Source organism: Phytophthora infestans, genomic scaffold, assembly GCF_000142945.1.
Source record: "Phytophthora infestans T30-4 supercont1.4 genomic scaffold, whole genome shotgun sequence".
In the NCBI taxonomy this organism is placed as follows: Eukaryota; Oomycota; class Peronosporomycetes; order Peronosporales; family Peronosporaceae; genus Phytophthora; species Phytophthora infestans.
In genome coordinates, this window is record NW_003303755.1 from 2,380,930 (window position 1) to 2,406,226 (window position 25,297).

Here is a 25,297-nt window from a genome sequence, read left to right on the forward strand (position 1 = left end):
CCCATAGCTTTCGCCGCTTCTCATATAGCGGTCTGATATCTGCATCAGTTTACCTGATACCATCATTTCATTATCCACCTCAATACTGAGCAGCAGACTTGCACTTCAACACGCCTTCCTCGAAGCGTAGCTTTGAAACCTCAGATGTGGCCTACGCCAACATTTTGCAGCAAATTGCACAGGCGACGGCTTCGCAAACGTGCCACCTGGGTTCACAGAGCCTTTCACCTTGTACAACTCCACCAACTTCTTTTCCACTTGAGTTCGCACATAGTGCCAACGCAACTCAATATGTCGAGTGCGTCGGCTGTAGCTTGGATCTGTAGCCATCCCCAATGCAGCTTGGTTATCAATTCCAATGCGAAGCTCTATCTCCACCTTCGGAACAATCTCCTCTTAGACATTACTCCCTGCGACAGCCTCCATCGTAGCCTCACAAGCAGCAACGTACTCAGCTTCAGCAGTGGAGAGAGCCACGATTGTCTAGCGTCTTGACCTTAATGACACGGCTCCACCATCAAACGTAAACACAAACATGTCGTGCTCTTCCGTGACTCAGCATCATTTGCCCAATCACTGTCGCAAAACCCTTGACAACATGGAGTTTCTTGGTCACTCACATACGTGATTCTGTAGTCAATAGTACCTGCCAGATATCGCAGTACTCGCTTTAAGGTCTCAACATGCTTTGCAGAAGGCTTTGCCACAAATTGGCTCAACTGTCCAATTTCATAGGCCAGATCAGGCCGTGTACCCGTAGCCAGATACATGAGCATCTCCACCACCTGCCGATACAGCAAACTCGTGTTAACCTCGTTACTCTCGCCAGTCGGCATCAATCTCGTAGTTGTTTTCATCGGATTCCCCCCTGGATGAGCATTTTCGAAGCCAAAAATACCCAAGATCTCCCGTGCATACTTGCTCTGGCAAATAGTGATACACGAATTTGTCTGGCTCACCTCAATGCTAAGATATTGCACTAGACGACCTTGATCCTTGATACCATACGCGTTGTTGATATCCTCAAACAGTTGGCACTTAGACTGCTCGTCATTCGTTGCGACGACAATGTCATTCACGTAGACCAAGACAAGCATAATCACATCTGCATCAGCTCGACAGTACAGGCACGGCTCAGTAAGTGAGCGCCGGTGACCATGCTCTAGAAGCCAGCGATTTAGCTCCATGCTCCACTCTCTCTTCGATTGGCGCAACCCCTACAATGCGTTCACGACCACGTACATGTGTTCGTCGATCTCACACGGAAATCCGTTTAGATATTGCCGAATACCCAGCAGCGCATTCAGGTATGCAGTATTCACGTCACCTCCGTAGAGCTGTAGATGTAACGCCGCTGCAAGGACTACCAACATTCGAAAAGAGGACATGCGGGCTACTGGCGCGAGCGTCTACAAGAAAAATTAGTTCCGGGTCTTTGGTGGTTGCCAAAAGCAACTATCCGCGCCTTGAAACGGATAACATATCCCTCGCGGTCTGACTTCAAAGAGTGTATCCATCTTGTGTTGATTGGCTTGGCATCTTCTGGTAGTTCGTCGCACGGAATCTCGTGCAGAACACCCTTTGCCTTCAATGCCGCCATTTCTTCCATTTCCGCCAGTAACCAGAAGTCCGCGTACTTAGATCTCAGCGCAGCTCAACGGTTTCTTGGTACTCTCACCGAACTTGCTCGGATGGGCTTTCCGTTCTTATCTATCATTCTCGATATCTTTTGCGTGGCGTTGGCAACATAGTCGTCAAGATAGCTCGGTCGTCGACGCTCTCGATCTTCTCGCAGACCCATTCACTTCCGTTTTGACTCTTGCTTCTCTGCACTTCGCTCCACTCGCGTCTCTTCCGACGGTGTTACATCACGGTGCGTTCTTTTACCAGTTTTCTTTGTGCGCAACAGTCCACTCACATCGATCACGTCGTGATTGGCTAGCCCAATGCTCGCTATTTCTTGATTCATTGCAGTTGCTGAAACAGCACCACAAGCCACCGTAACTTCATCATAATTCTCGACACTCCTTGCTTCTTAACTTAATTCAGTAGTTAACTTAGTAAACTGTGCCTTCGCTTCAGCTGTATCCTCGGGTTGATCCATATCCTCGGAGTCATCGGTCTCTGAGCCGCACAACCCAGTGACCGACTGAGTACTATCACAGGCTATATCACTAGCTTGACACGAAAAAACTTTGTAGAGATTGATTGCTTCCAGTGTGCACTTCACTTTCAGCCCCGCACTGACTGGGATCGCTATCCCCACCGACAGCTTCTTCATTTAGTTCTCTGAGAGCAGCTGCAATAGCACTGTCAACTGCACTATACGACCTGCTTCGTGTATCATATGAAGTCTCCCTCATTACCATATCATAAATTGCACTGTCATCCATATTTGCAGCACTAGTTCCAACACGATCGTTTGTTTAAGCAGATTATGTACTTGCACGACCCACACGATCCGGACAGTGAATCGCACGATCAGTATCACAATAGTAGTTGGGACGTCGCGCCAGAGAATGCTCATCGTATACTCCTTCATTTCCGATATCTTCCCCCTCGTCGAGTTCATAACTCATGGGCTCGTCAATCTTGGCACTATCGGTACTACCACTCACGTCAGATTCACTATTCTGCTCAAAATGGAGCGACTTCAAACTTTCATCATCGTCCTGAACTTCATGCCTTCTGCAACGCGGAGGTCCGACACGAATTTGGCAGTTCTGTCGTCAGGAAAGAACACTTTGCATCCAATGACATCTTCTGCGTACCCGAGAACAAAACCCACCCGGGCGTTGTCATGCTCCTTACGGCGCCCTGGTGCTACAGAAATGTGTACATAAGATTGGGACTTAAACGTTCTGATATGACGTAGATCGGGTTTCACACCAAACATCGTTTCATACGGCATGCCCTGTGTACCCCATGCTGTAAATACGGCTCCTGATATAAGCTGCATTTCGATAGCCTCAGGTCATGGACTGCGGGGAAAGCCGGCATGCTTCATCATTGCCTTGGTCATGCCCACAAGAGACTGGTGGGTTCGCTCGCAAAGATTCAACTGCGAACACTTCGGTCCGACCTTGACGTGCTCGATACCACGAGCGCAATATCAACTATCGATGCCACCATTGACAAATTCGCCGCCTTTGTCTGCCAGTACTTGTCGAACTTTGTGTGTCACTTGTCTGCCCTCACCCAAGTTACGACCAGCTTGCCTTTCAGTCCAGAGGCTGTACTCTTTTACGTACTTGTTCACTACATCACTCGATTTACTCGTAAGCATGCGAAAGGCAACGAAACGGGAGTGGTCATCCATCAAGACCAACACGGCCTCGAGCCGTGTTCCATTTTCCTTACTTGGAATCAATAGATCTGCATACACCACTTGGTTCGGTGCCGTCAATCCACGATCAAATTTCTTCCAATGTGGCTTTTTCTCTTGCTTTGCGAGATGACAAGCAACACAGACATCTTGCTGTCTCCGTGTCAGCATCATAATCATCACCCATTCTTGGTCGATCATCATCTTCAAGTATTGTGGGCACGTGTGAGCTAGACGCTCATGCCAGAGTGTCAAAGGCGCCATACCTTCAGCTGTAGTAAAATTACACAAGTGCCGGTCCTGACGTCCTAATATTCCTCCATTCAATGGGTGTGTAACATAGAAACCTTATGTCGCCTCGAATGGAACTGCCACCGCTACAAGAACGCCTTCATCGAGGATACGAAAACTGTGCGTCTCCGGTTCATGATCAAAGCTAAAGCCTTGCTCAACAGCTCGACCTGGTGAGAGTAATCCGTTCTGAGCACCTGGTACGTACAGTACACCATCTAGCACGAGTACGGCTTGCTGTCCAGCCACCGTTGTCACTAGCCGAACGCTTCCCACACCAGCTACTCGCGAAGCTAACTCGCCGGTAACCTCGTGTATACTTCGGGAATTACTAGTATCTTCTGTGAATACCACGTAGTAAAACCGATTAGCAGTCACGTGCGAGTTTGAAGCTGTGTCAAAATTCCACCAACCTCCACTCGTATCTGCTGCAACTTCGTCAGCTCCATTCTCTACGCTTGGCTCTCCAATCTCATTGCTATAAGTGGTTACTTCTAGTTTAATATCGCTACTGACCCCAAGAGATTCCATAGCTCCGGTGATTACCTCGATGTCCAACTCACCCGATTCTGGACTCGGTGCTTCCTGAGTAGCTCTGCGAAGTGTTACATTGGTACGCGGTTTCCGCCTCGGCTCATTTTCAGCAGCGTCGGCACTGCTATATTTCCTTGCTCGCTCTGGACAATCGTGCTTGAGATGATCAGGGCTTTTGCAGATGAAACACTTCTTATTTTTCTTCCACACAGCTCCCTGTTGCTGCTGACTTTCTGATGTGCCCTTCCCCCCACTCTTACTTCCAGTGTTTTTTTTTTTCCACCACTCTTTGCCCTCCACGTGATCTTCCACTATACTTGCCACGAAATTCTGCCTGTCTCGCTGCTGAAGAACGAATCATTTTCGTAGTTGAATCTGCACTGTAGAGGAATGCTGACTTCAAACTCTCGAATTCAGATTGGGGTGGTAGGCTCTCAAGCATCATCTCCACCATGTCAATATCCGTGAGGTCATACTGCAAAGTCCTCAGCTCAGTCCGGATATTAAACAGTTTACACAGATGCAAGTTGGCATCACCGCCAGGAAGAAGCTGCCTCGGATTCTACTCAGGATGGCTCAACCGCTCAAGTACAACAACGACGGGGTTCCCAAGAACTGGGACGGGAAGGACTGGTACACATACAAGTGGGACATGGAAGCTGTGTTTAGCGAGAAAGACACGCTCCGCATTGCAGATGGTTCGTTGCTGCGGAACACGCTTACAGCCGCTGAAGGCGAGGCGGACTTTGACTACAAGAAGCTCCAGATCACACGCTTGGTTGGTACGTCCGTTCCTCCGGACATTCTGCAGCAGATAAAAGAAAAGAAGACTGGGACGGAGATTTGGGCCGCATAAGTGGATCTGTTTGAGAATAAAACTAATGCAACAGTGAAAGTTCACACGACTCGGCGTTTGGTGAATGAGCTGTGGAGCATGAAGCTATAGTAGCGACTGTTGTGATCTGCACTCGCACTCGAAGAAGACTTGCTCACAACAAACGAAATAAAATACTAAATTAATTTTTCTTAGCAGCTTCTCTCGAGTTGTTTGTCTCATAGCTTTTGCCGCTTCTCGTATAACGGTCTGATACCTGCATCAGTTTACCTGATATCATCACGTCAATACTCAGCAGCAGACTTGCACTTCAACAGTGTAGCTTACACTATAAGCCGACAGTTTGCCGAGGCGGTGCCACCAATGGTGGAATTTTGAGATCGCCCCATGCCATGTGAAAACCATGCGAACGCACCCAACAAAAAATGCTACACAAATAATTGCTACAAACTTAGAGATCCATTTTAGAAACGGTCAGTTTGACCCCAATCTGCAAGTTCAAAAATGGATTTTGATGTGCTCATTTTTGATGCAATATTTGTCCGTAAGAGCCTGGACAATACTACAGTGTAGTTTAAGATGCGAACTTTTAAGCACATCCGCTAAAGTCGAGCAGTTCAAATAAACTTTGACAAACCTTGACAAAACCTTGACAAACGCTCCTACAAAATCCAAGATAGCCGAATAGTCGCGAGCTATCCACGTAGCCCCATTTACCAAATCTGCACCGTTTTTAGCCCATCTCTGAACAGTCGCCCCCCCACAATTTTATCGACTGTCTTGTCTCCAGATATGACTTTTAGTATTGTTCAAGCACTGCTATCGGTGACTAAAACTAGCAATCGTCAGCCATAAGACCTACTAATAGCCAAGTAAACTCAGTCCTATGTATCAGTGTAGGACAAAATAGTCAATTTAAAACGTTTTTTTAATAGTGACAGTTCTGACGATAATTTTGCGTGCAGAGTCAGAACCGATATCCGTTTTGGAACGGCCATCTTTTTTAGACCACCTCATTCTTCCAAGGTCGCAGCTCAGGAGAAATGCGCGGCTTCCGTCTCACCCCTGCGCTCATGCTCGCGGTACTGGCCACCGGGGCCATCACGGCCGATCAATCTTTTCCAAGGTGAGTTTCTTGTGCGTGTAAAACAACGGCGCTATGATCAGGACTGACCGATGATACAACGCTGTGTTGATGTTGATCAACCAATATAGTGATAGTGAGCTACGTCGCCTCGTGACGCTCTCTCGCCACGGCAGTCGTGCTCCAAACGACGTGGTGAAGGTCACATGTCCGCGCAACAAGGCCAACCTTGACGCGTACAAGGTTCCGCTCACGCAGCTCACGGAAATCGGTATGAAGCAACTGCAGGATGTAGGGGAGCACATCCGCGACACGTACATGGTGGACGAGCCACATCGCGAAGAAGCCTTCTTGTCGCGTTCGCTCAATGGTGTGAACCACTCGCACTTCGAGGCGTATTTCCGAGCCGACGCCGCAACTCGTTGCTCTCAGAGTGCGACAGCGGTGGGTTACGGTCTCTACCCGGATGGAACGGGACCACAAGGCTTCCCACGCCAGCCTGTTCCTATTACCATGCAGCTCGTAGAGAATGAGCATGCATTTGCTGCTCCCAAAGGTCCCTGCAAAAGTACATTGGACGAAGATCTCGCTGAGTACGCTGAAACCCGAGCCCCCGAACTGTTTGCCCAGTACCGTGACGTCCTCGACCAGCTTGGTGAGGTCTGCGGTGTCGCTGTCGAAGATATTCCCAGCTTACCTGATGGTGAGGATGTCGTACTGGGGGTCAAGGACTTGGCCGACATGTTTGTTTTTGATCGCGACGAAGGTCTGCCACTTACTGAAGGGATGACGGTTGAAGCGCGCGAGAAACTGGAGCAGTTGGCGTTCACAAACCTCATGGAGCGATACTACTCCACAGACCGTGAAATCACGTACTGGGTGGGTGGTTTTAGCGATTTACTTCTCAACACACTTCAGGAAGGAGCTATTTCGACGGCGCCATCACCTGCAGAGTATCGGTACTTCTCGTTCCATGGCCATCGTGAACTGCTTCACGGCTTGGGTATGATGTTGGGCTGGGAGTTCCACTTCAAGGGACTGCCAACAGCTCTCAACGTGTCGTCTCTTCACCCTGGAACTACCATGTTCTTTGAGCTACGTGCCCGTAAACTTACGACTGAAGAGACCGAGAAGCAGTCAGAAGCGAAGGAAACATACTTCGTGAGAACGTACATGTGGTCGCCTTACACTGAGCGTGAACAGATCAAGCTGACGAAGTGCTCAGTTGCGGATTGCCCACTGGATGAGTTCAACCAGATCATCACGAACCACATTGCTAAAACGGGCACTTGGGAGACGATCTGCAACTATCACAAGCCTACCCTGGGTCAAGACGAAGCACCACTGGCGCAAGGGGCCGTTGTGGAGAATAACCACGGCTTTGCGGGTTGCTCCTTCGTGACTATTATTGGTATTGCTATGGTGGTGGGGTTGGCGCTAGCAGCCTTCAAGGTCTACACTGCACGTCGCCGCGGATACACCATGGTGGGCTAAGCGATGAATTAGTGCTGCTTATGACAGCAAAACAGGAACAACTAGCTCCCCGAAGCTCTTTGTAACATCCTTAGAACAAAAATTCACGTCAGACCAGCTATACTGGCCACTCTACGCTGCTAAAGTCAAATTTGCTGAAGGCGCAATTTCTGTAGCTTCTCGACCAACATATCGACCTTGTTTAAGCCCTTCGCTTTGCCTTGAATGATACCGTTCTTGCCACCGCCGCCCTTTCCGTCGATAATAGGCAGCACAGACTTTCCGTGAGCGATGATGAACTCGGGAGGTCCAGCAACAAGGAACAAGCCTTCACCTCGCACATCACCAGCCGTGAGAACAAACACTGCATCCTTCTTCGTGTCTCCAAGCAGACCCAACAACGTCTGCAAGAAGCCGAGATCACCTTCATCACGGTGGTAAGTGACGACACCTTGGCTGGTCTGTGCTACCAGGTCACGCGCGATGGAGGCTGCAAGTTCCTTCTGCAGGCTTTTAAGTTCTTTCGTGGTGCTCTTCTGGAACTGCAGTAACTTCTCAACTCGAGAAGCGTGATCATCCGGTGCACTACTTAACAGCTTCGTTAGAGCGTGTTCATTTTTCAACCTGCAACACGAACAGAGAGATATTTTGATCAGCAAACCTCTCAGAATCCGTTCGCTCATATAACCCGGCACTTACATACGCGAAAACTCGCGGTTGACTCGTTCGCCAGCAACAAACCAGACGCGAGAAGCTCCACGAGCGAGCTCCGTACTCAGAACGCGCAGAGACCGGAGTTGTGCCAAGTTCTGAACATGTGTACCGCAGCAAGGGTTCACATCCAGACCATCGATGGTCACAATTCGCATCGCTTTTGGCATCTGTCCAGGGTCAAATTTCGCGGCAATCTTTTCCCACTCCTTCGTTCCCGGTTTGGCGAACGACGGGGTCATAGTAAGACTTGACACGATGGCTTGATTCACTTCCTCCTCGATCTTCTGTAGCGTCTCGGAGGGGATCACGTTCTTCTCCTTCTTGCCAGCCGTCAGCTCCGAAGATAAACTACCATTTCTCGGCACGAGCTCCACGTTGCAACGCTCCTCTCCAAGTGACCACGTAGTAGTATCATACCCATACCTCTCTGCGACTGCGCTGAAAAGGTGCTGCGCCGAGTGTTGCTGCATGTGGTCGAAGCGGCGAGCCCAGTCCACGACGGCGACAACCTCTTGACCCTCCACAAACGGAGCCTTGGCTCCATCCTTCACAGGAATGCGGTGCAGACAGCGGCCGTCCTGGACATATACCTGGTCCACTTGCACGCCATCGATGTTGCCGGTATCCCAAGGCTGGCCTCCGCCCTCGGGAAAGAGCACTACACAGCAATCGCCATAATCATTGTTTAGCCACCCTAAATCAGGAATCCTTTGATTCTCCCACACTGCACATGACTGCAATCTGACAAGTCGCACTGCGACTCGCAGCTGGGCAGCCAATCGCTTACGCACCAGTGTCGTGAAGCTCGAGCTCGTAGAAGCGCTGGGCCTTGGTCTTTTTGGTGGCAGGTACGACGTGTTCACGACAGGCGTGCACAGTTGTACGCAGTGAGCGCAGCGATGAATCCTGCTGGCAAGCGAGAGCCCCAGGCGGCGCGGGGGTAAGATCGATACGAGTCAATCTTGAGGCGATTGACGCCGCAGCAGCAGCGGAGGCAGCAGCTCCTGTCGGAGGCATCGGCGAGATTGCTCAAGTGATGTTGATGCGCAGCGGATGTCTCAGACAGCTCCGGTATGAATACTGTAAATACATGTACCGGAACGGACTGTATTTCAGCATTCCCTTCTTTTAGCATTCGGTGCTAAGCAACTACTACTACAGAACTGTAGTACTTCGAAGTACTTTGAGGTACTGTGTTGTAATATCACCCGATTTTTCCGGTACAGCTGCTAGATCTAAGAAACGAATATTCTACTTACTTTTCAAACCTACAGCAAAAGGCAGTTTAAGAGTGATACCAATATTAATATATAACGGTATTGATTAAGATCAGTCCTACATGTTCAGTAATACTGTAGCACTTCAAAGTGCGAACCTAAAATATAGAAATCGTACTTGAGTGGTGCTTGGTGTGACTGCGTGTTTTTGCACTACATGTAATCAGCAAGATCTTACTCCGCCTTGTGGCCATTGACGTATTAATACCCGGAGGAAGAGCAAGCAAGCGAGCGCTTCTGTACGTTTGACGTTTCTCCATCTGCACAATGAGTTTCCGTCGCGAGTCCGTGGACTCCTCGGCCGCGGCCTTCCAGGTCAGACACAAGGCTGCCCCTTTCGCCAGCAAGCACCCCAAAGGGTTCGGCGAGATGGTGCTGGTTGACGGCGTTAGTATCGAGAAGACGTATCTGCTACCTGTGCCGAACCTTCGCGAGTGGCTTCCTGAGCATGACAACCAAGTCTGCAACCGCCGCAAACTCGACACGCAAGCTGATGACTCGGTCGAACGTAAGAGCACTTACAACAAGATCATGGGCGAGACCGACGTGATCCTGGGCGATATCCGCCGCAATGACTCGCAGGAGGCCGTTTCGCGCGCTTATGTGCGTGCTGGTCCGCGCGGGAACACGTATTTCGACCCCGCCAAGGTCAAGGCCGCTGCTGTGACCTGCGGTGGTTTGTGCCCGGGCCTGAACAATGTTGTGCGCGATGTGACCCTCGCCTTGTGGAACCTGTACGGTGTCCGCGACATCTACGGTATCCGCATGGGCTTCGCCGGCTTCTACAACTGGACCTCAATGGACCAGAAGGAGGCCCCCATTATGCTGACCCCTAAGAGCGTAGCTAGCATCCACCACCACGGAGGCACGATCCTCGGCTCTAACCGTGGCGGCTTCGACCAGGACAAGATCATCGACTTCATGACTACGCATGGCGTCTCGCAGCTCTACGTGATTGGCGGTGATGGTACTCACCGTGCTGCCAACAAGATATCGGAGGAATGCCGTCGCCGCAAGCTGGCAATCGCTGTTGCCGGTGTGCCTAAGACCATCGATAACGATGTTGATCTTCTGGACCGCAGCTTCGGTTTTAACACTGCCGTCGAGGAAGCCCAGCGTGCCATTCGCTCGGCCAGCACGGAGGCTCGTTGCGTGCCCAACGGTATTGGGGTTGTCAAGCTCATGGGCCGTAGCGCCGGTTTCATTGCCGCACACGCCTCGCTCTCCAGTGGTGACGTTAACCTGTGCCTGATCCCCGAGATTCCGATCGAGCTGGAAGGCCCCCGCAGCTGCCTGGACCACCTTGAGCACGTTGTGGAGGAACAAGGTCATGGTGTGGTCGTCGTCGCTGAGGGCGCTGGTGAAGAGCTGCTAGGCACGTCGGTGGAGGCAGATGCCGGCGGCAACAAGAAGCTCCCGCCTATTGGCGCTTTCATGAAGGACCGCATCCAGGAACACTTCACCAAGAAGGGCAAGGAGTGCACCGTCAAGTACATTGACCCCTCGTACATGATTCGCTCCGTGCCAGCCAACGCCGCCGACAGTCTGTACTGCATGCTGCTGGGCCAGAACGCCGTACACGGCGCTATGGCCGGGTACACCGGTTTCACGGTCGGCCTTAGCGCCAATCGTGTCGTGTACTTCCCCATTGAGGCCATCACACGCAACTCACCGCGCTGCATGGACCCCTTCGGTCGCACGTGGGAGCGTGTGCTGTGCCTGACGCGCCAGCCCAACACGGCTCGCGAGGGAGACATCAAGGGCGCCAAGTCTTCTGACTAAGCCAACAAGAAGGCGAGTAGCGCCTGAACTAAGCGTCGTGCTTGGCAATATATCAACACCTTGTTCCAGTTCCTGTCTAAGGATGCACCGCTACAGTAATTAGCGGTCCGTTAACGACCGAAACATGAACACGTCAGTCGACTCAGTGTGGCCCACATTGTGGGAGGATGCTTGTCAATTGCCAAGCTCCAAAAAGTGACCATTTTATGGCCTTTTTTGGATGCTCTGAATTAGGCATTTCTGGCCCTCAATTAATAGTTACTGTAGTATTATTAATAGTAGCTGACAATTGTACGTACGCGATACAGTCTGGAAAATCTGCGATCCGCTTTCAGTCAACGTAAAGTGTGTTTCGCTTGAAGCGCTGAAGTGAATCGCTTCAACAACGCCAGCTTCACCTCGAGAAACCCAAAGAGAAAGAGCCTTTTTACATGCTTTTAAAAGAGGGTGGCGGCGAGAGCACTGCTGATTTGTTTCCCGGCCGTTGTAAACACCTGATTAGAGGACACTTCAACAAGGGCCCAGAATCCAGGATTCAATTCTGGGTCCTGACAGGATGTTTGCGCTTCGCTTTGATATTATTACTGTAAAGCCGGTTGCAGTCTGTCTGCTAAATAGTGCACCGGAAGGAGATAGACAGTCTTTTTACCCTTTGACTCTTTGCGTTACAGGTTGCAAGCTGCAAGTGCTTATCGAGGCATTCATAAAGATTTCAACCGTGCTGTAGCTTTTTTAGAAATACTACTTGTAGTAATATTTTATGAGTTTGTTCTTGGATTGTTATATAGTATTAATACATGTAGTGCTACGGAGTAAACAACGTCACGGAAAGTGGATTACCGTACTGTACAGCTTCGAAGTCCATGTACAAGTGGTGTGTTTTCTTTTTGACTGCGCTAAGCATTTCATGTGGCACGTCAAGCCTAATAGCCCCGAGTCACGACAATTTCAGCCTCTGCGCGTTTTCGCATTTTCACCAGCGACAGTAAACTTAAACGATCCTTTTAATTAAGGGTTGCTAGTATCATTATCATTTTACAAATCCCCACTCTACTACCTCAAATAGGCTATTTGAGATTACGTCGAATTCTGATTCCCAGAGCACCAGATTTGGGTACTAGGGCAGCCCTTTTTTGGCAAGGATACGAAAAGTGTGATACCGTATCACTGATACTGTCCGTGGCTAAATCTGCACCATACCGGTAACCTCATTCTTCAAGCCGCCGCCGGCCACGCAAGACCAGAGAAGCTAGCTCCGTTTCCTTCTCCGCAGACACGTAAGATGCTTGCTCGCCATGCCCTCAAGCAGCTGCGAGCCTCGTCATCCCAGGCCACCCGTGGTTTTGCTGTTCTAACGGCCGACACGATCAACCCTAACATCGTCAAGGCCGAGTACGCTGTCCGTGGCGCTCTGGTGCTGCGCTCCAACGAGTACGAGAACCGTCTGGCCAATGGTGACAAGTCACTCCCCTTCGACAAGGTCATCCCGTGCAATATTGGCAACCCACAGGTGCTCAAGCAGGAGCCCATCGAGTTCCAGCGCCAGGTGTTAGCGCTTGTTAACGTGCCGGGCCTTGTGGACCAGCCGGAGGCACAAAAACTTTTCCCGCCGGACGCTATTGCACGCGCCAAGTTCTACATCGACAACATCGTGGGTGGCACTGGCGCCTATGGCCACAGCAAGGGCTCTGCAGTTGTGCGTGAGGAGGTTGCGCGCTTCATGCAGCGCCGCGATGGTCACCCAGCCGACCCGGAGGACATTTATCTCACGGACGGTGCCAGTCCGGCTGTGCAGAACTCGCTGTTGTCTCTGATCCGTGACGAAAACGACGCCATCATGGCTCCTATCCCACAGTACCCGCTGTACTCGGCGGCCATCGCCATCAACGGCGGCACCTTGGTTGGCTACTACCTGGACGAGGCCAACGCTTGGGGTCTCGATGTTGACGAGCTGGCGCGTGCTGTGAAGGAGGCCCGTGATGCTGGCAAGTCAGTGCGTGCGATGGCTGTGATCAACCCTGGCAACCCCACGGGCCAGTGTCTGTCGGAGAAGAACATCGAAGAGATCATCAAGTTCTGCAAGAAGGAAGACATCTTGATCCTGGCTGACGAAGTGTACCAAGAAAATGTGTACGCTGAGGGAAAGAAGTTCTTCTCATTCAAGAAGGTACTGCGCGATATGGGCAAGGAATACGATGACGTGGAGCTGATCTCGTTCCACTCGACGTCCAAGGGCTTCACGGGCGAGTGTGGTCGCCGTGGTGGCTACATGGAGCTGGTCAACATTGACGAGGGTGCCAAGGACCAGTTCTATAAGCTCATGTCGGTGAACCTGTGCTCGAACATCGAAGGTCAGCTGGTTGTGGGCATGATGACCAACCCGCCACAGCCTGGTGACGCGTCCTACGAGCGCTACGCTGAGCAGCGTGACGGTACGCTTGGATCGCTCAAGCGCCGTGCGGAGAAGCTCGTGAAGGCCTTTAACGAGCTCGAGGGAGTGACTTGCAATGAGACGGAGGGCGCTATGTACACGTTCCCGAACCTGACGCTTCCACCCAAGGCTGTTGAAGCTGCTAAGGAAGCTGGCATGGCTCCCGATGCGTTCTACTGCACTCAAATGCTGGACGACACGGGAATTGTAGTTGTTCCTGGCTCGGGCTTCGGTCAGAAGGAAGGCACGTGGCACTTCCGCACCACGATCTTGCCGCCTGAGGACGCAGTGGACGATGTGATCGAGATGACGTCCAAGTTCCACGCCAAGTTCATGGACACGTACCGGTAGATCTGTCAGGTTTGAGACAACAGCAAGACGCGCTCGCAATGGACAACTGTAGGAATCACCATAGAAAAACCGCTGCTACATGTACTCCACTGCTTTTTGACAAGGCTGTTGTTGTTCATATAAGATTCCTTACTGCCTAGCTTTCGATGATCACCTTCTTTTCTGGCAATTTAACCGATTATCTGGAAATTTAGCTTAATTCGTGAATGTTAGCAGAAGCTTTAAACGTTTCGAAGCCCGCATCCAATGCTGTTCCTACCACTGGAAGAAGACTCTCTGGTCTTCCGCTTGTGCTTGTACTATGGGGCACTCGTGCTGCTGCTGGAGTTGTGCGTGCCGCTTCTATTCCAGCGTCGAGTACGCGTAGAGATCCCGCGTTTGCCGTTGCGAGCGCCAATCGTTCCGTTGACTACGCGAGTCTTTCAGCAACGGCGACTTGCGTTGAGGCAACAGGTGGCTGCGCTGCAACGAGATCTCGCCGAGACTCCACGTCGGCCGCCACAAAAAAGGAGGCAGCCATCGAGTGCTAGTGAAGCTAAGCAACGATCAATAGCATTGGCGCCGTTTGCATCGCCAACGTCTTCAGTGAAGAAGATACCGAAATCGTCACGAAAAACGAGTGAAACCAAGCGAAAAAGTGAAAGAAACCAAGAGCTACGAAATAAAAGACCCGCTGAAACGGTGATGCAAATGCCTATGGCGATGAGTGATTTTTTGGCGAACACTGCACCGCGCCGTGGTGGGTTCTCGTTTAACGAGATAAGAGAAGATGAAATAGTTGAAGAAAACAGAGAGGAGAAAGAAGATCGGACACACATGATGAATACGCGGCAGGCGAGACGAAGCGAATCGCCGACGTTCTCAGGAAGAAGACCAGTACGATTAGTGGAAGATGTGGAGACCGCAGCGTATACTGGGCCTAGTGAGGCTGCTACTCGGTTGGAAGCATTGATCGGAGCACGCAGGAGACGAAGAGAGTCCTATCAGCTGTCTTATGATCCACCACCTCCAGTTCCTGCTAGGAACCGTGCAGCAGTACCAGTTTCAGCTCCAGTGGAACCGGCAAGGATCTCAAACGTGGACTCATCGCTCGACGTGAAGACCACCGTTCCAGCTGCTAGTTTGGAAACGTCTTTGGAGCACGGTGCCTCCCAAGTGCCGAAGTTAGCACGACAGAAGGATCGTACGCCAATAGAGCAGCAAAATGAGCAGACGAGCATAGGTGCCAATGAAGAGACGAAAGAGTCCGAGCGAAGCGAACCTCAGACAGATTTCCAGACATTTTGCGCTTCATTTGCAAGCGGTGGCTCTGCTGCAGCTCAAGTTGCGACGAAGCGGAAGCACCACGAAGCGTTTGAATCGGACGCTGAGAAGACAAATGACAGCGTCAGAATAGCTCGGCAATCGGTTGAAAAGCGCAAGCATCCACGGATATTAGAAAAAAATATCGAGCAACCAGAGGGCAATGCTGCAACTGCAACTTCCCACCCTTTAGACAAGCGTTCACACTATGAAGCATTTGGATCGGATGACGAAAAGGAGATTGACGATGCGGTGGAGGCGCATCAGGTTTTAGAGAAGCGTAGCCACGACCAAGCCTTGGGAACAACTAAAGGACAGGAGCGACCACAGGAAAAGTAAGTATGCTGGACTGACAGACTTGTTGAAAGCAGCAACATTTCTAACTGTGAGTGGGATTCTGTTTGTAGAACACCTCGGATTAACAGGCGAATCTCTTTCGGTGACGAGGTTGACGCACTGATAGCGTCACCGCCGATGGGGGCTCCGGGCGAGTGTTCAACAGGAAAGCGTAAACACAAGCAAGCGTTTGGCATGTTAGATGACGAAGATGACGATGCAGAGTGGCGAGACTCTCTCGCATTTCGTCCTCATCGCGTGGATTGATTAAGTTGAAGGGGAGGTGGTGCTATCAGCGTTACAGCCAACGATTTTTGAAGCTGAGATGCCGTATTAGCTAGGTCAAGTTACTGGTGTTCTTCTTTCCCTGTCTTCACGATGTAGAAGAGTGCGTGGATATTGTTGTTCTTGATCGCCTTGCGACAAGCTGCGATGACCGTGGACTTTGCGTTACCGAAACGCAACCGCGCAGCAAGCTGGATCATGCTGTTAACCTCCTTGAGAGCATCAAGAAGTGCCTGGTGGTTCGTACTGCGCTTTGTGTACTCGCCCAAAAGCTGATTGTTCAGTGAGAACAACTCGGAGTAGAACCGCCGCATACGAGGCCTATTAACACAAGGATTCGAGTGAGTTTGCTCACCAAATATGCGCACTAGTGCATCACGTACATGTCGTTGAGAATACGCAAGTCTTCGACGCGGATGATGAGATTCTTGACCTGATTGGAATCGTCAGCCATTTCACCTGTGAGCTTGAGCCTAATAGCATTGCTCTCATCAACTCTCACGAGCAGGTTACGGAATTCCTCCATTTGTTGAGGAAAATCTGCCACTGATTCAAGGTCTCGCCATTCAAGGAATGCGCACATGTGCTGAACAAGTTCAGCTGCTAGCTCCATACTGTCCGTTCGGATCACAGTCTCCTGTGAATTCACGGAGATGTTGAGCCGCGAGTTGTTGCGAAGCGAACGGAACATTAAATGGGCTTGAGAACTATCTGGGATCAACTCGGCTAACACAAAGGCGTTGTCCAGCCATGAGTACATTTGCTGTGGCTTCACTGGCGTATTGAAACGCACCGATCCTTCCGGCGTCGTCTGTGGGCCTGGAGTTTCACCAGTGATGTGGTGAAACGCAGCAAACTTTGGCAGTTTGAAAGTGGATTCAAACACGTGAAAGGACGTGTGATGGCCACGTGAACCTACGAGCACCTTGAAATCGAGACGCGCTGCAGCATCTTTAGTCACATTCAGCGGAATTCGAACTGTCGAACTCATAGTTGCTGGACGAACGACCAAAGCCTCGCCCTCGAAGATACCCGCTTCGGACTCAAACACAATTACCATCTTGATAACTGCGTCGTTCTCGGTCGACACTTCGAGCTCAAAGTTTGGGGCGCTTTTACTTGCTAGTGAGCTTACCTTGAGGTTGGTGTCGGCTCGAATACGTAGCCCTTTTCCTGCTGTCGCAGTACCGGCCTGGTTTGCCTCTAACGACTTGATTTCCAGCTGTAGCGCTGCTCGATGTTTGGACAGTTTCGCTACCTCTTTCTCTTCCTGACTTGCCTTATCATTGGTACCAGTACTGGACACTCCTGGGGCAGGAAAATCACCCGTGGCAGTGAAATAGCCGCGAATCTCTCCGTCTGCTGAACAGCAGATAATCTCGTCTTTGCCATTCATGCGATAGTCTGCCGTCACAAGGGCCGCCACAGGCGATTTAAGCACTTCCTTATGCACGGCTTCTCCGTTCGCCAGCTTTCGCGCCTCGAACTTGCCGTTGCTCCAGCCCATAACGATCTCCTTCTCTCCATCACCGTCGATATCAAAGCTGTGGATTGCCGTTGGAACGTTCTTCGATTTAACACGCCATGCACGGTGCTTCCCTTTGTAGACGCCTACGGTGCCGTTCTGAAGAGCATAGCCGAACATTTGCTTCTTAATCGCTGTGAGTGCCAGCACTCGACTTGTCTCCGTGCACTCGAAAACTACTTCTTCATTCTGGAATGCTCGGATCTCAAAGTCATCTGATCCGGCAATGAGTTCATCGCGTCCATGGCCAGTCACATTCACTGTCAGTGCACGAACATGATCTCCAGTGACTGTCCAGAAGAGCTCACCACCGTCCCGACCGAAGCCTTGCAGCGAGCAGTTTCCGCCCACCACGACCATCTGAGACGGAGAGTTTACCAACGAGGCAGTGCGTGGTGCAGGTGCGAAGAGCATGGCACTCACGCCATCGGGAACATCCTTATAGAAGATGTCGGAGTTCTTCTCCACGTCGTAAGCCAGCAAGCTGGATTGTGTGCCCACTACGAGCGTGTCGCCCTGATCTGCGTTCTCGAACTTGCCGGCTGCCAGTGCCGTGACCTTGCGATTGATCTTGAGGAAACGCACGCTACTTTGGTCGCTGTCATCTGCCTCCGAGTTATCCCGAAAGGTGTTCTCGTTTGGCGAGTGGATGAATACTTTGCCCGCAGTAGTGCCGCATGCCAACGCGGGGTGGCGACCGTCGAACTTTCCTACTTGTGCTACACGCTCAAGAATCGGCTGGTGCAAATGTACTTGGAAAGCAGGTAACATGGCGAACGATCCAACTCCTCGGTGGGTCGAGTACAATCTGCTCGGAACACGGTCAAGTATTCAAGACTCGCGTCTTTTTAAGATCTCTTTTACATTCGTGCAACATTTACAGGTTGAAGCTGCGGGTGCAGTAGCCACTTGATGTTATGTTTGTAAACATTGCGCAACATTCCGTGTTAAATTAGTACATGGAAGCCCTTAAATCTGCAATCTTTTGTTATGTTTGAACATATTGTGCAACATTCCGTGAGCTAACGCTAAAATTAGTACATGGAAGCCCACTGCTGCATTGACAATCCTCAACAAAATGTCGAGTGCCAAGCCTGTGCTGACGTTCGTGACGGGCAACGCCAACAAACTGAAGGAGGTGGTGGCCATCCTGGGTGCCGACTTCCCTTTCGAGTTGCGAAACCAGGCTGTGGACCTTCCAGAGCTGCAGGGCGAGCCGGCTGATATCGCCAAGGAGAAGTGCCGCCTCGCAGCCAAGCAGGTGCAAGGTGCTGTGCTTGTGGAGGACACATCGCTCTGCTTCAACGCGCTCAAGGGTCTACCTGGCCCGTACATTAAGTGGTTTTTGGAGAAGACGGGTCACGACGGCCTTAATAATATGCTAGCTGCCTACGAGGACAAATCTGCGTATGCCCAGTGCATCTTCGCCTACGCACCAGCGGGTGCTGAGCCTCAGGTGTTCGTCGGCCAGACGCACGGCAAGATCGTTCCAGCTCGCGGTCCTACCACTTTCGGCTGGGACCCGGTCTTCCAACCGGACGGATTTGAACAAACGTACGCCGAGATGGAGAAGGTCACCAAGAACCAGATTTCGCACCGCTACAAGGCTCTGGAGGCACTTAAGACTCACCTTGTGAAGCCTGTTGACAAGTAAATCGTTGATGCTTTTAATCGACACTCAAATGATGGACAGCAGATCATTGACTTTTGATTGATTCTTGGAACGGCAATTACTTATTGAGGCAAAGTGACAGGCCCCAGCTACTTCATCTCATCCAGCCTCATTATTCAATTCCCTCCACCAACAACCGTCGCCATGAAGTCGTTCCAATTCATCTTTGCACTTTCCGTTGCCGTTCTACTAGAATCGATCTACGCCACTGCATTAGGGTGGGAACCGGAAGCTGATGTGGAGATTCCTGGTAATACTGTTATCCACTCGCAGAACTCGTTGCGACGCGTGCAAGCTACCACCGACCTGTCGAGCACAGGGTCTGCTACTAGTGCTAGCTCCACCTCTGCGATGGATGCATCTGCATCTGCTGCTGTCTCGGCAACTGATACAGAAACGCCAACGACGATCATGGTGCTTCTGCCCGACAACCTCGCTGCGAGCTACTCTGGCTCTGGCAGCGTCATGTTCTTCGATGGATCCTTAAACAATGACGGTAAGAGTGGAAGCAAGTCCGCTGGCTCAGACACCATCGGGGACGAAGCGTCTAACTCGGCCTCGGGACACAACTTTGCAATGGCGACGGCGCTGACCACATTTACGGCTCTGTTCGCTCTTGTGATGGTTTGATCATCAAAGTGCCGGCAAGTGACTTGGAAGCAGCTGCATACAAACCGGTAGTCTAGTGAAAAAATCGTAAATTTACCCCAAACAATAATAAAAACCAAGCTCGAAGCCGAAAAGTAGTCCTCAAATCCATCATTTTTGTACATGTAGTGGCCGAGACTGTAGTTTCAAGAGTTTATTTATTCAATGGCATCCACTGTTATACTACTGTAGTAATTTTTTATTTCCATGAAGGATGTCCGAGTTATCATGTCACTTTTGGAATTTTATTTTGAGTCACAAGAGAAACTTGTTTTACAAGACACATTTTGTTGTTCGTCTTTTCATCAAACCCAAAACGTATTCAGGTAGCAATGTCGATCCCGATCGGGTACATGGAGCCTCCACACTACATCCAACCTTCCGCGTTGGCTGAGATCCTGCGTGACCCCAACACGTCCAACAAGCGCCCAGTTATCATCGATGTGCGCGACACGGACTATGCCGGCGGCCACATTCGCTCAGCGGTGAACATCCCCGAGGACAATTTCATGGACGATGACGACGTCGACACCCTTGTGGAAAGGTACAAAGACGAAGATGCCATTGTTTTCCACTGCATGCTGAGTCAAGTACGCGGACCTTCATGTGCAAAGAGAGTTAAAGCTCGTATGGAGGTGGTGCTTGAAGGGACCAAGCACAAGCCCCGCGTACTCATTTTGCACGGCGGCTTCGAACGCTTCGGAAGGGTGAGAACTACTTCAAAATACTACACAATGGCTGGGATCATTCGTTATACAAGAACATATTGCTAAATATTCTCTGCATCTGCGATATTCGTGAACAGATCTACAAGGACGAGGCCGATCTCATCGAAATGGACGACTAAATTCTTGTACGCCGTCGCGCACTTCATTTGTGAGACCTACAGTAGACTCTAGAGACGGTAGTCTGTGCGCTTGACAGGCGGCGATTGCTTCTTGGTGATGTAGTCAATGAGGAAGGTCGCCTTGATACATTCGATGCTGTGGGTTTTGATCTTCTTCAACCACAAGTCTCGTGTTGGAACCTCAGGAGGAAACAGTGCCACAACAGGCGCCTCGGGGGAAGACTCTTTTGCCAAACTGTCAAAATCGACGGCCTTGGTAAGCGGGATCACGGAACCTCCGCCGGCGAGGACAATACGTTCACACATATCTCGGGGTGGGACGCACTTGGCATGGATGAAAAAGCGCCAGCCATGGAACGCACCAGCATGGCCACCTGCGCGCTCCTTTCGCCAAAATGCACACACCTCGGGCCAAATACGCCCATCAATATCCTTCTTATCAGTTTTGTGGCTTCCCCACTCATGCGCGGACTCATCGAGAAATTGTTTTGAGGCAGAGCAAGCTTCCAAGTACGAGGGCTTCAATATCCACTGCAGTGGATAATACGAACAAGACAATGTCAGTTAGAGACTTCTCCAGTTAGTACTGGACACGAATCTGTACTGTAGACGCACCTTGCCAGCTGCACATCCCGCAATAAACTTCTCCGTGCGCTTGAGTTCGCTGCAAATAATGTGCGTGCAGTTGCTGTCAAACTCACGACTAAACTCACTGACGCTCCCGCCCAAGGAAGAAATTATTGAAGTGTGCAGAGTGGCCTGGTCTCGATCGCCGGTCAAGAGGAACACTCGCTTGATCTTAGGTGGAGACGCTGCGCGTGTTTTCTTGGTAGCTGCTGGTTCATTCTTCTGCTTTTTCGAAGAAGCTCTTTTCGACTTCAACGTGGCCGATTCGTCCACGTCAGCAGCAACCTTTCGCTTTTTGGCTTTCGATTTCTTGGCAGGCGCCTTGGTCTCTTCTGGTTCCTGGTTGGCAACCTGGGTGGTTGCTGCCTCAATAGCACCGGACTCATCGGCGTTGCTGTCGCTGCTGATGCTAATCACCAGCGGGGGCTCCTTCGCGGCTTCGGCGTCGATTTTTACCGCCGGTTCTTTCTCCACTTCTTCCATATCCGCAGACACTTCCTCAGCAGCACTCCTGCGCGTCTTCCGTTTAGTACTTGAAGGGGCAGCGGCGTTTGTCGGTGTGTCGAAGAGCGTGCATGCAACATCTTTCGCCCGGCCAGAAGTCGTGGTGGATGATTTAGAGATTGCTGTCGGAGTCTTTTGGTTAGCTGGTGTCTTCTTCTCAGTTAGAGTAGGCACCTTATCAATCTCAGTGAGGATGCCGTCAACGTCAAATCGACCTTCGCCACCCTTTTTCGCCTTCTTCGCACTTCTCACGTTGGGTGTAATCGCTAGCTTCGTCTTGCTCACTATTTCGTCCGGATTGATATCTCCGCTGTCCTTCTTCTTGGAGCTGTGGTCCGATGCCGTGCTGTCTGTATCTCCTGACAGCTCCTTAATCGCATTGTATCGGAACGCAAGCTCAGGGACATATTCCCACTTGGACAGACATGCGAAGATCCACTAAAATAAAAACATGAGCAACAAATGAGATTTGAGGACAAGCCAGGGACAAGCACAACCACTTACCTCGTGACTCAAGACGTTATCGAATCTCCAGCTCAACGCCTTCTTGTACTTCTCTCCGGAGGCCTCATAGCACAGAAGGTGTGTGGAATGAGCTCGTGAAAGTACAGGAAGCAAGCACGCGCCAGTGGCATGAATAGCAATCTGGAGCTCTTCTCGAGTTGGGCTTGATTTGCTAGAATACCCGGACAGTGTAATAACAAAAGACTGCATTCCAGGGATACTTCCAAAAGACTGAACAGGACGCTGAATCGCCTCGTTGAAAGGAGTCGGCTTGCTGACTTGCGAAAGACCTGCTAGAACCCAGTAGATACTAACCACATTTTTGCCTTGACGCATGGCCTCGTTGTACTCGAAGCCACCGCGATAGCGACACACTACAAACGACGCATTTGTGACCACCTTACCCACAATATCCTGATACGAATCTCCAAATGGCACATTCGCCACCTTGGCATCGACCGTCTTCAACATGTCAGACAGTTTTTCTCGCAGCAGTGGCGCAATATGCTGAGCGAGGAGTACGATTGCCCCATGGAGAGTCTTCTTCATCGCCTCAAGTTTCTACGAGCAAAATAACCACACAAACTAACGATTACAATCATCCACCCCTCATATCCGAAGTAGATGAAAGCATTTACCTCGTTAGATAGCCTGCGAACCACAGAGAGATCACTTCCAAGCTCCGTCCTGCCCAGTTGATACACCTGTGCACACTTGCTGAGGTTCAAATCTTCCAACTGCACATTCGGTTGCGTTTTCCAGCTACGCCCCTTCTTTCCTGGCTTAATCTCAGCAGCTCCAGTCGGCTTGTGAGCGAAAGGGCCTTCCGGTACACGACTCTGGCGCGTCACGCACTCTTCAATCCATGTGAGTTTGACATGATATTGCTTGTCCAGTCCCGCTCGTTGTCCCATGTAGGCAACGACACAACTGGGCAGAGTATACGTTGATCCTTCTTGATGCGTCGACATGTGCAGTCTCCATGCATCGACACCACGCGCAACGTCTGCTTTTGAGTAGGTAAGCTGCAGCAGTTTCTGGAATTCGAGTTCTTCAGGCTCTGTAGTGTCTTTACTGCTGTCTTCGTGGTGCAGAATGTGTGTAGCTCCGGGATGAACTTCATTCTGATCAACGATTTGCCCGCCAAAGTGAGTGATGAGGCCGTTGGTGACCTTCCGAGGGTCTTTCCCCATGGTTCCCGCCGAGATCGCGAGTGTGGAGAAGACAAGCGCCGGGTTGGGACTGAAGCGGTCTACGGGAATCAGTCGCTGTAGCAAGAAGGTGCGGAAAACCCATTCAGGCCGCACAAGCGCCACGAAGCGCTCATTGCGCTGCTCCACGAAGTTCCGATAGGCCTTAGGGTGGCACACAATGTGCGTCACGACGCTGCTGCTCGCGGCGTTCGCGTCTTCCAATATCGTCGCTCCACCATCAATCAGACACAGCTCTAGCGCGAGAAGCTCAGGCACGTCCAACTCCGCCGGGTGCACGACACACCTCAGCGACGCGTACAGAGAGTGCTGCCGCATACCAACTGAGTACGTTCTGGCAAATAATTTACTGGCGCGCAATTTTAATGGATAAGAAACATCATAAAAACGTTTCTTTATTCTCCGCGCGAAATTCAAATCGAAAAATTAAACAACGCGCCAAATTTAATTTTGGCATCATTTGCCATATTTTAGCTGATTGCCATGACCAAGCTGAAAGTGGATCTGGTAATCTTCGCTGCGCACGTGATCCCGGTTCTTCCTCGCGACGTAGTGCTGCATGATGCTGCTATTGTGGTCAACAAGGCTCGGGTCGTGGCGCTGCTGCCACGAGTAGAAGCCCAGGAGCGCTTCATCGGTGCTGAGGAGCAGCATTTGGGCCGCCACATCGTGATGCCAGGGCTGATCAATCTGCATACGCACGCGCCTATGACGCTGTTCCGCGGTCTAGGGGACGACAAGATGCTGCACGACTGGCTGGCGGAGGACATTTGGCCAACGGAGAAGAAGTTTGTCAGTCCGGAGTTTGTGCGCGCTGGGATGACCCACGCCGTCGCCGAGATGATCCGCAGCGGGACCACGTGCTTCAACAACATGTATTTCTTCCCAAACGAAATTTGTGGCGTGCTAGAGAGTACAGGCATGCGTGGAGCAGTGGGTCAAGGTATTATGGATATGGCGTCGCCCTATGGCTCAGGTCCGGACGATTTTTTGTCAAAGGCGGAGCCAAATCTGGAAAAATTTGCTCCTGGGCGTCACGACCTCATCACGGTCACTATGGCGCCCCATTCTCCCTACACAGTAGGGGAACATACATTGCTTAAAGTGGACGCATTAGTGCGCAAGTATAACGCACGGATCCACATTCATCTGCACGAGACGGAGGCGGAATGCAATGACAGCGAGCAGTTGAACCGAGCCTCTATGTGTTGCCACAAAAGCGATCAAAAGCTGCGTCCACTTGCAAATTTCAAACGCTTGGGTCTACTATCAGATAGACTTATATGTGCGCATATGACTCAACTAACTGATGAGGAGATTGATGACGTTGCTCGTGCTGGGGCCCACGTCGTCCACTGTCCGTCGTCTAACCTCAAATTGGCATCTGGAATCGCACGAGTGACTGAAATGCTACGTCGAGGGGTGAATGTGACGCTCGGTACTGACGGCGCGGCCAGCAACAACTCGCTCGACATATTAGGAGAGATGAAACTGGCAGCAATGCTGGCGAAAGCAGAATCCCATGACTGCACGAGTGTTTCTGCTGCTGAAGCCCTGCAGATGGCTACATTGAATGGTGCACGAGCTCTTGGACTAGAGCATGAGATCGGGTCCATTGAGGTGGGCAAACGCGCAGATATTATCGCAATCGAGTGCGACAGCATCGAGATGCTACCTATGTACAATGCAGTGAATCATGTCGTCTACGTCGCTGGTCGCGAACACGTTTTGGACGTGTG

The 25,297-nt window shown here is 51.0% G+C and overlaps 10 protein-coding genes across 10 annotated transcripts; 7 read left to right on the forward strand and 3 right to left on the reverse strand.

Moving 5' to 3' along the window:
- Window positions 1-6,028: 6,028 nt before the first annotated feature.
- On the forward strand, window positions 6,029-7,921 carry PITG_03596 (uncharacterized protein; the record flags this gene model as incomplete). The annotated part of the gene is made up of 2 exons (XM_002906607.1): window positions 6,029-6,111; window positions 6,207-7,921. 2 exons carry the CDS (start codon window positions 6,029-6,031, stop codon window positions 7,561-7,563), a joined length of 1,440 nt encoding a protein of 479 aa, XP_002906653.1.
- PITG_03597 (alanyl-tRNA synthetase domain-containing protein 1, putative) lies at window positions 7,689-9,273 on the reverse strand (the record flags this gene model as incomplete). The annotated part of the gene is made up of 4 exons (XM_002906608.1): window positions 7,689-8,166; window positions 8,242-8,573; window positions 8,622-8,914; window positions 9,048-9,273. 4 exons carry the CDS (start codon window positions 9,271-9,273, stop codon window positions 7,689-7,691), a joined length of 1,329 nt encoding a protein of 442 aa, XP_002906654.1.
- A 479-nt stretch (window positions 9,274-9,752) lies between these two features.
- On the forward strand, window positions 9,753-11,388 carry PITG_03598 (6-phosphofructokinase, putative; the record flags this gene model as incomplete). Its single annotated transcript, XM_002906609.1, has 1 exon — window positions 9,753-11,388. The coding sequence occupies one exon, from the start codon at window positions 9,801-9,803 to the stop codon at window positions 11,313-11,315; it is 1,515 nt and encodes a 504-aa protein (XP_002906655.1).
- Window positions 11,389-12,597: 1,209 nt separating this feature from the next.
- Window positions 12,598-14,097, forward strand: PITG_03599 (alanine aminotransferase 2; the record flags this gene model as incomplete). The annotated part of the gene is made up of 1 exon (XM_002906610.1): window positions 12,598-14,097. One exon carries the CDS (start codon window positions 12,598-12,600, stop codon window positions 14,095-14,097), a length of 1,500 nt encoding a protein of 499 aa, XP_002906656.1.
- A 1,985-nt stretch (window positions 14,098-16,082) lies between these two features.
- On the reverse strand, window positions 16,083-18,316 carry PITG_03600 (bardet-Biedl syndrome 2 protein; the record flags this gene model as incomplete). The annotated part of the gene is made up of 2 exons (XM_002906611.1): window positions 16,083-16,341; window positions 16,404-18,316. The coding sequence occupies 2 exons, from the start codon at window positions 18,314-18,316 to the stop codon at window positions 16,083-16,085; spliced, it is 2,172 nt and encodes a 723-aa protein (XP_002906657.1).
- Window positions 18,317-18,623: 307 nt separating this feature from the next.
- PITG_03601 (inosine triphosphate pyrophosphatase) lies at window positions 18,624-19,199 on the forward strand (the record flags this gene model as incomplete). The annotated part of the gene is made up of 1 exon (XM_002906612.1): window positions 18,624-19,199. One exon carries the CDS (start codon window positions 18,624-18,626, stop codon window positions 19,197-19,199), a length of 576 nt encoding a protein of 191 aa, XP_002906658.1.
- A 429-nt stretch (window positions 19,200-19,628) lies between these two features.
- On the forward strand, window positions 19,629-19,847 carry PITG_03602 (uncharacterized protein; the record flags this gene model as incomplete). The annotated part of the gene is made up of 1 exon (XM_002906613.1): window positions 19,629-19,847. One exon carries the CDS (start codon window positions 19,629-19,631, stop codon window positions 19,845-19,847), a length of 219 nt encoding a protein of 72 aa, XP_002906659.1.
- A 350-nt stretch (window positions 19,848-20,197) lies between these two features.
- On the forward strand, window positions 20,198-20,844 carry PITG_03603 (uncharacterized protein; the record flags this gene model as incomplete). Its single annotated transcript, XM_002906614.1, has 2 exons — window positions 20,198-20,572; window positions 20,671-20,844. The coding sequence occupies 2 exons, from the start codon at window positions 20,198-20,200 to the stop codon at window positions 20,710-20,712; spliced, it is 417 nt and encodes a 138-aa protein (XP_002906660.1).
- Window positions 20,761-23,876, reverse strand: PITG_03604 (uncharacterized protein; the record flags this gene model as incomplete). The annotated part of the gene is made up of 5 exons (XM_002906615.1): window positions 20,761-21,243; window positions 21,328-22,281; window positions 22,348-22,908; window positions 22,986-23,384; window positions 23,466-23,876. 5 exons carry the CDS (start codon window positions 23,874-23,876, stop codon window positions 20,761-20,763), a joined length of 2,808 nt encoding a protein of 935 aa, XP_002906661.1.
- Window positions 23,877-24,041: 165 nt separating this feature from the next.
- Window positions 24,042-25,251, forward strand: PITG_03605 (5-methylthioadenosine/S-adenosylhomocysteine deaminase, putative; the record flags this gene model as incomplete). The annotated part of the gene is made up of 4 exons (XM_002906616.1): window positions 24,042-24,346; window positions 24,410-24,491; window positions 24,564-25,178; window positions 25,249-25,251. 4 exons carry the CDS (start codon window positions 24,042-24,044, stop codon window positions 25,249-25,251), a joined length of 1,005 nt encoding a protein of 334 aa, XP_002906662.1.
- Between the last annotated feature and the right edge of the window lie 46 nt (window positions 25,252-25,297).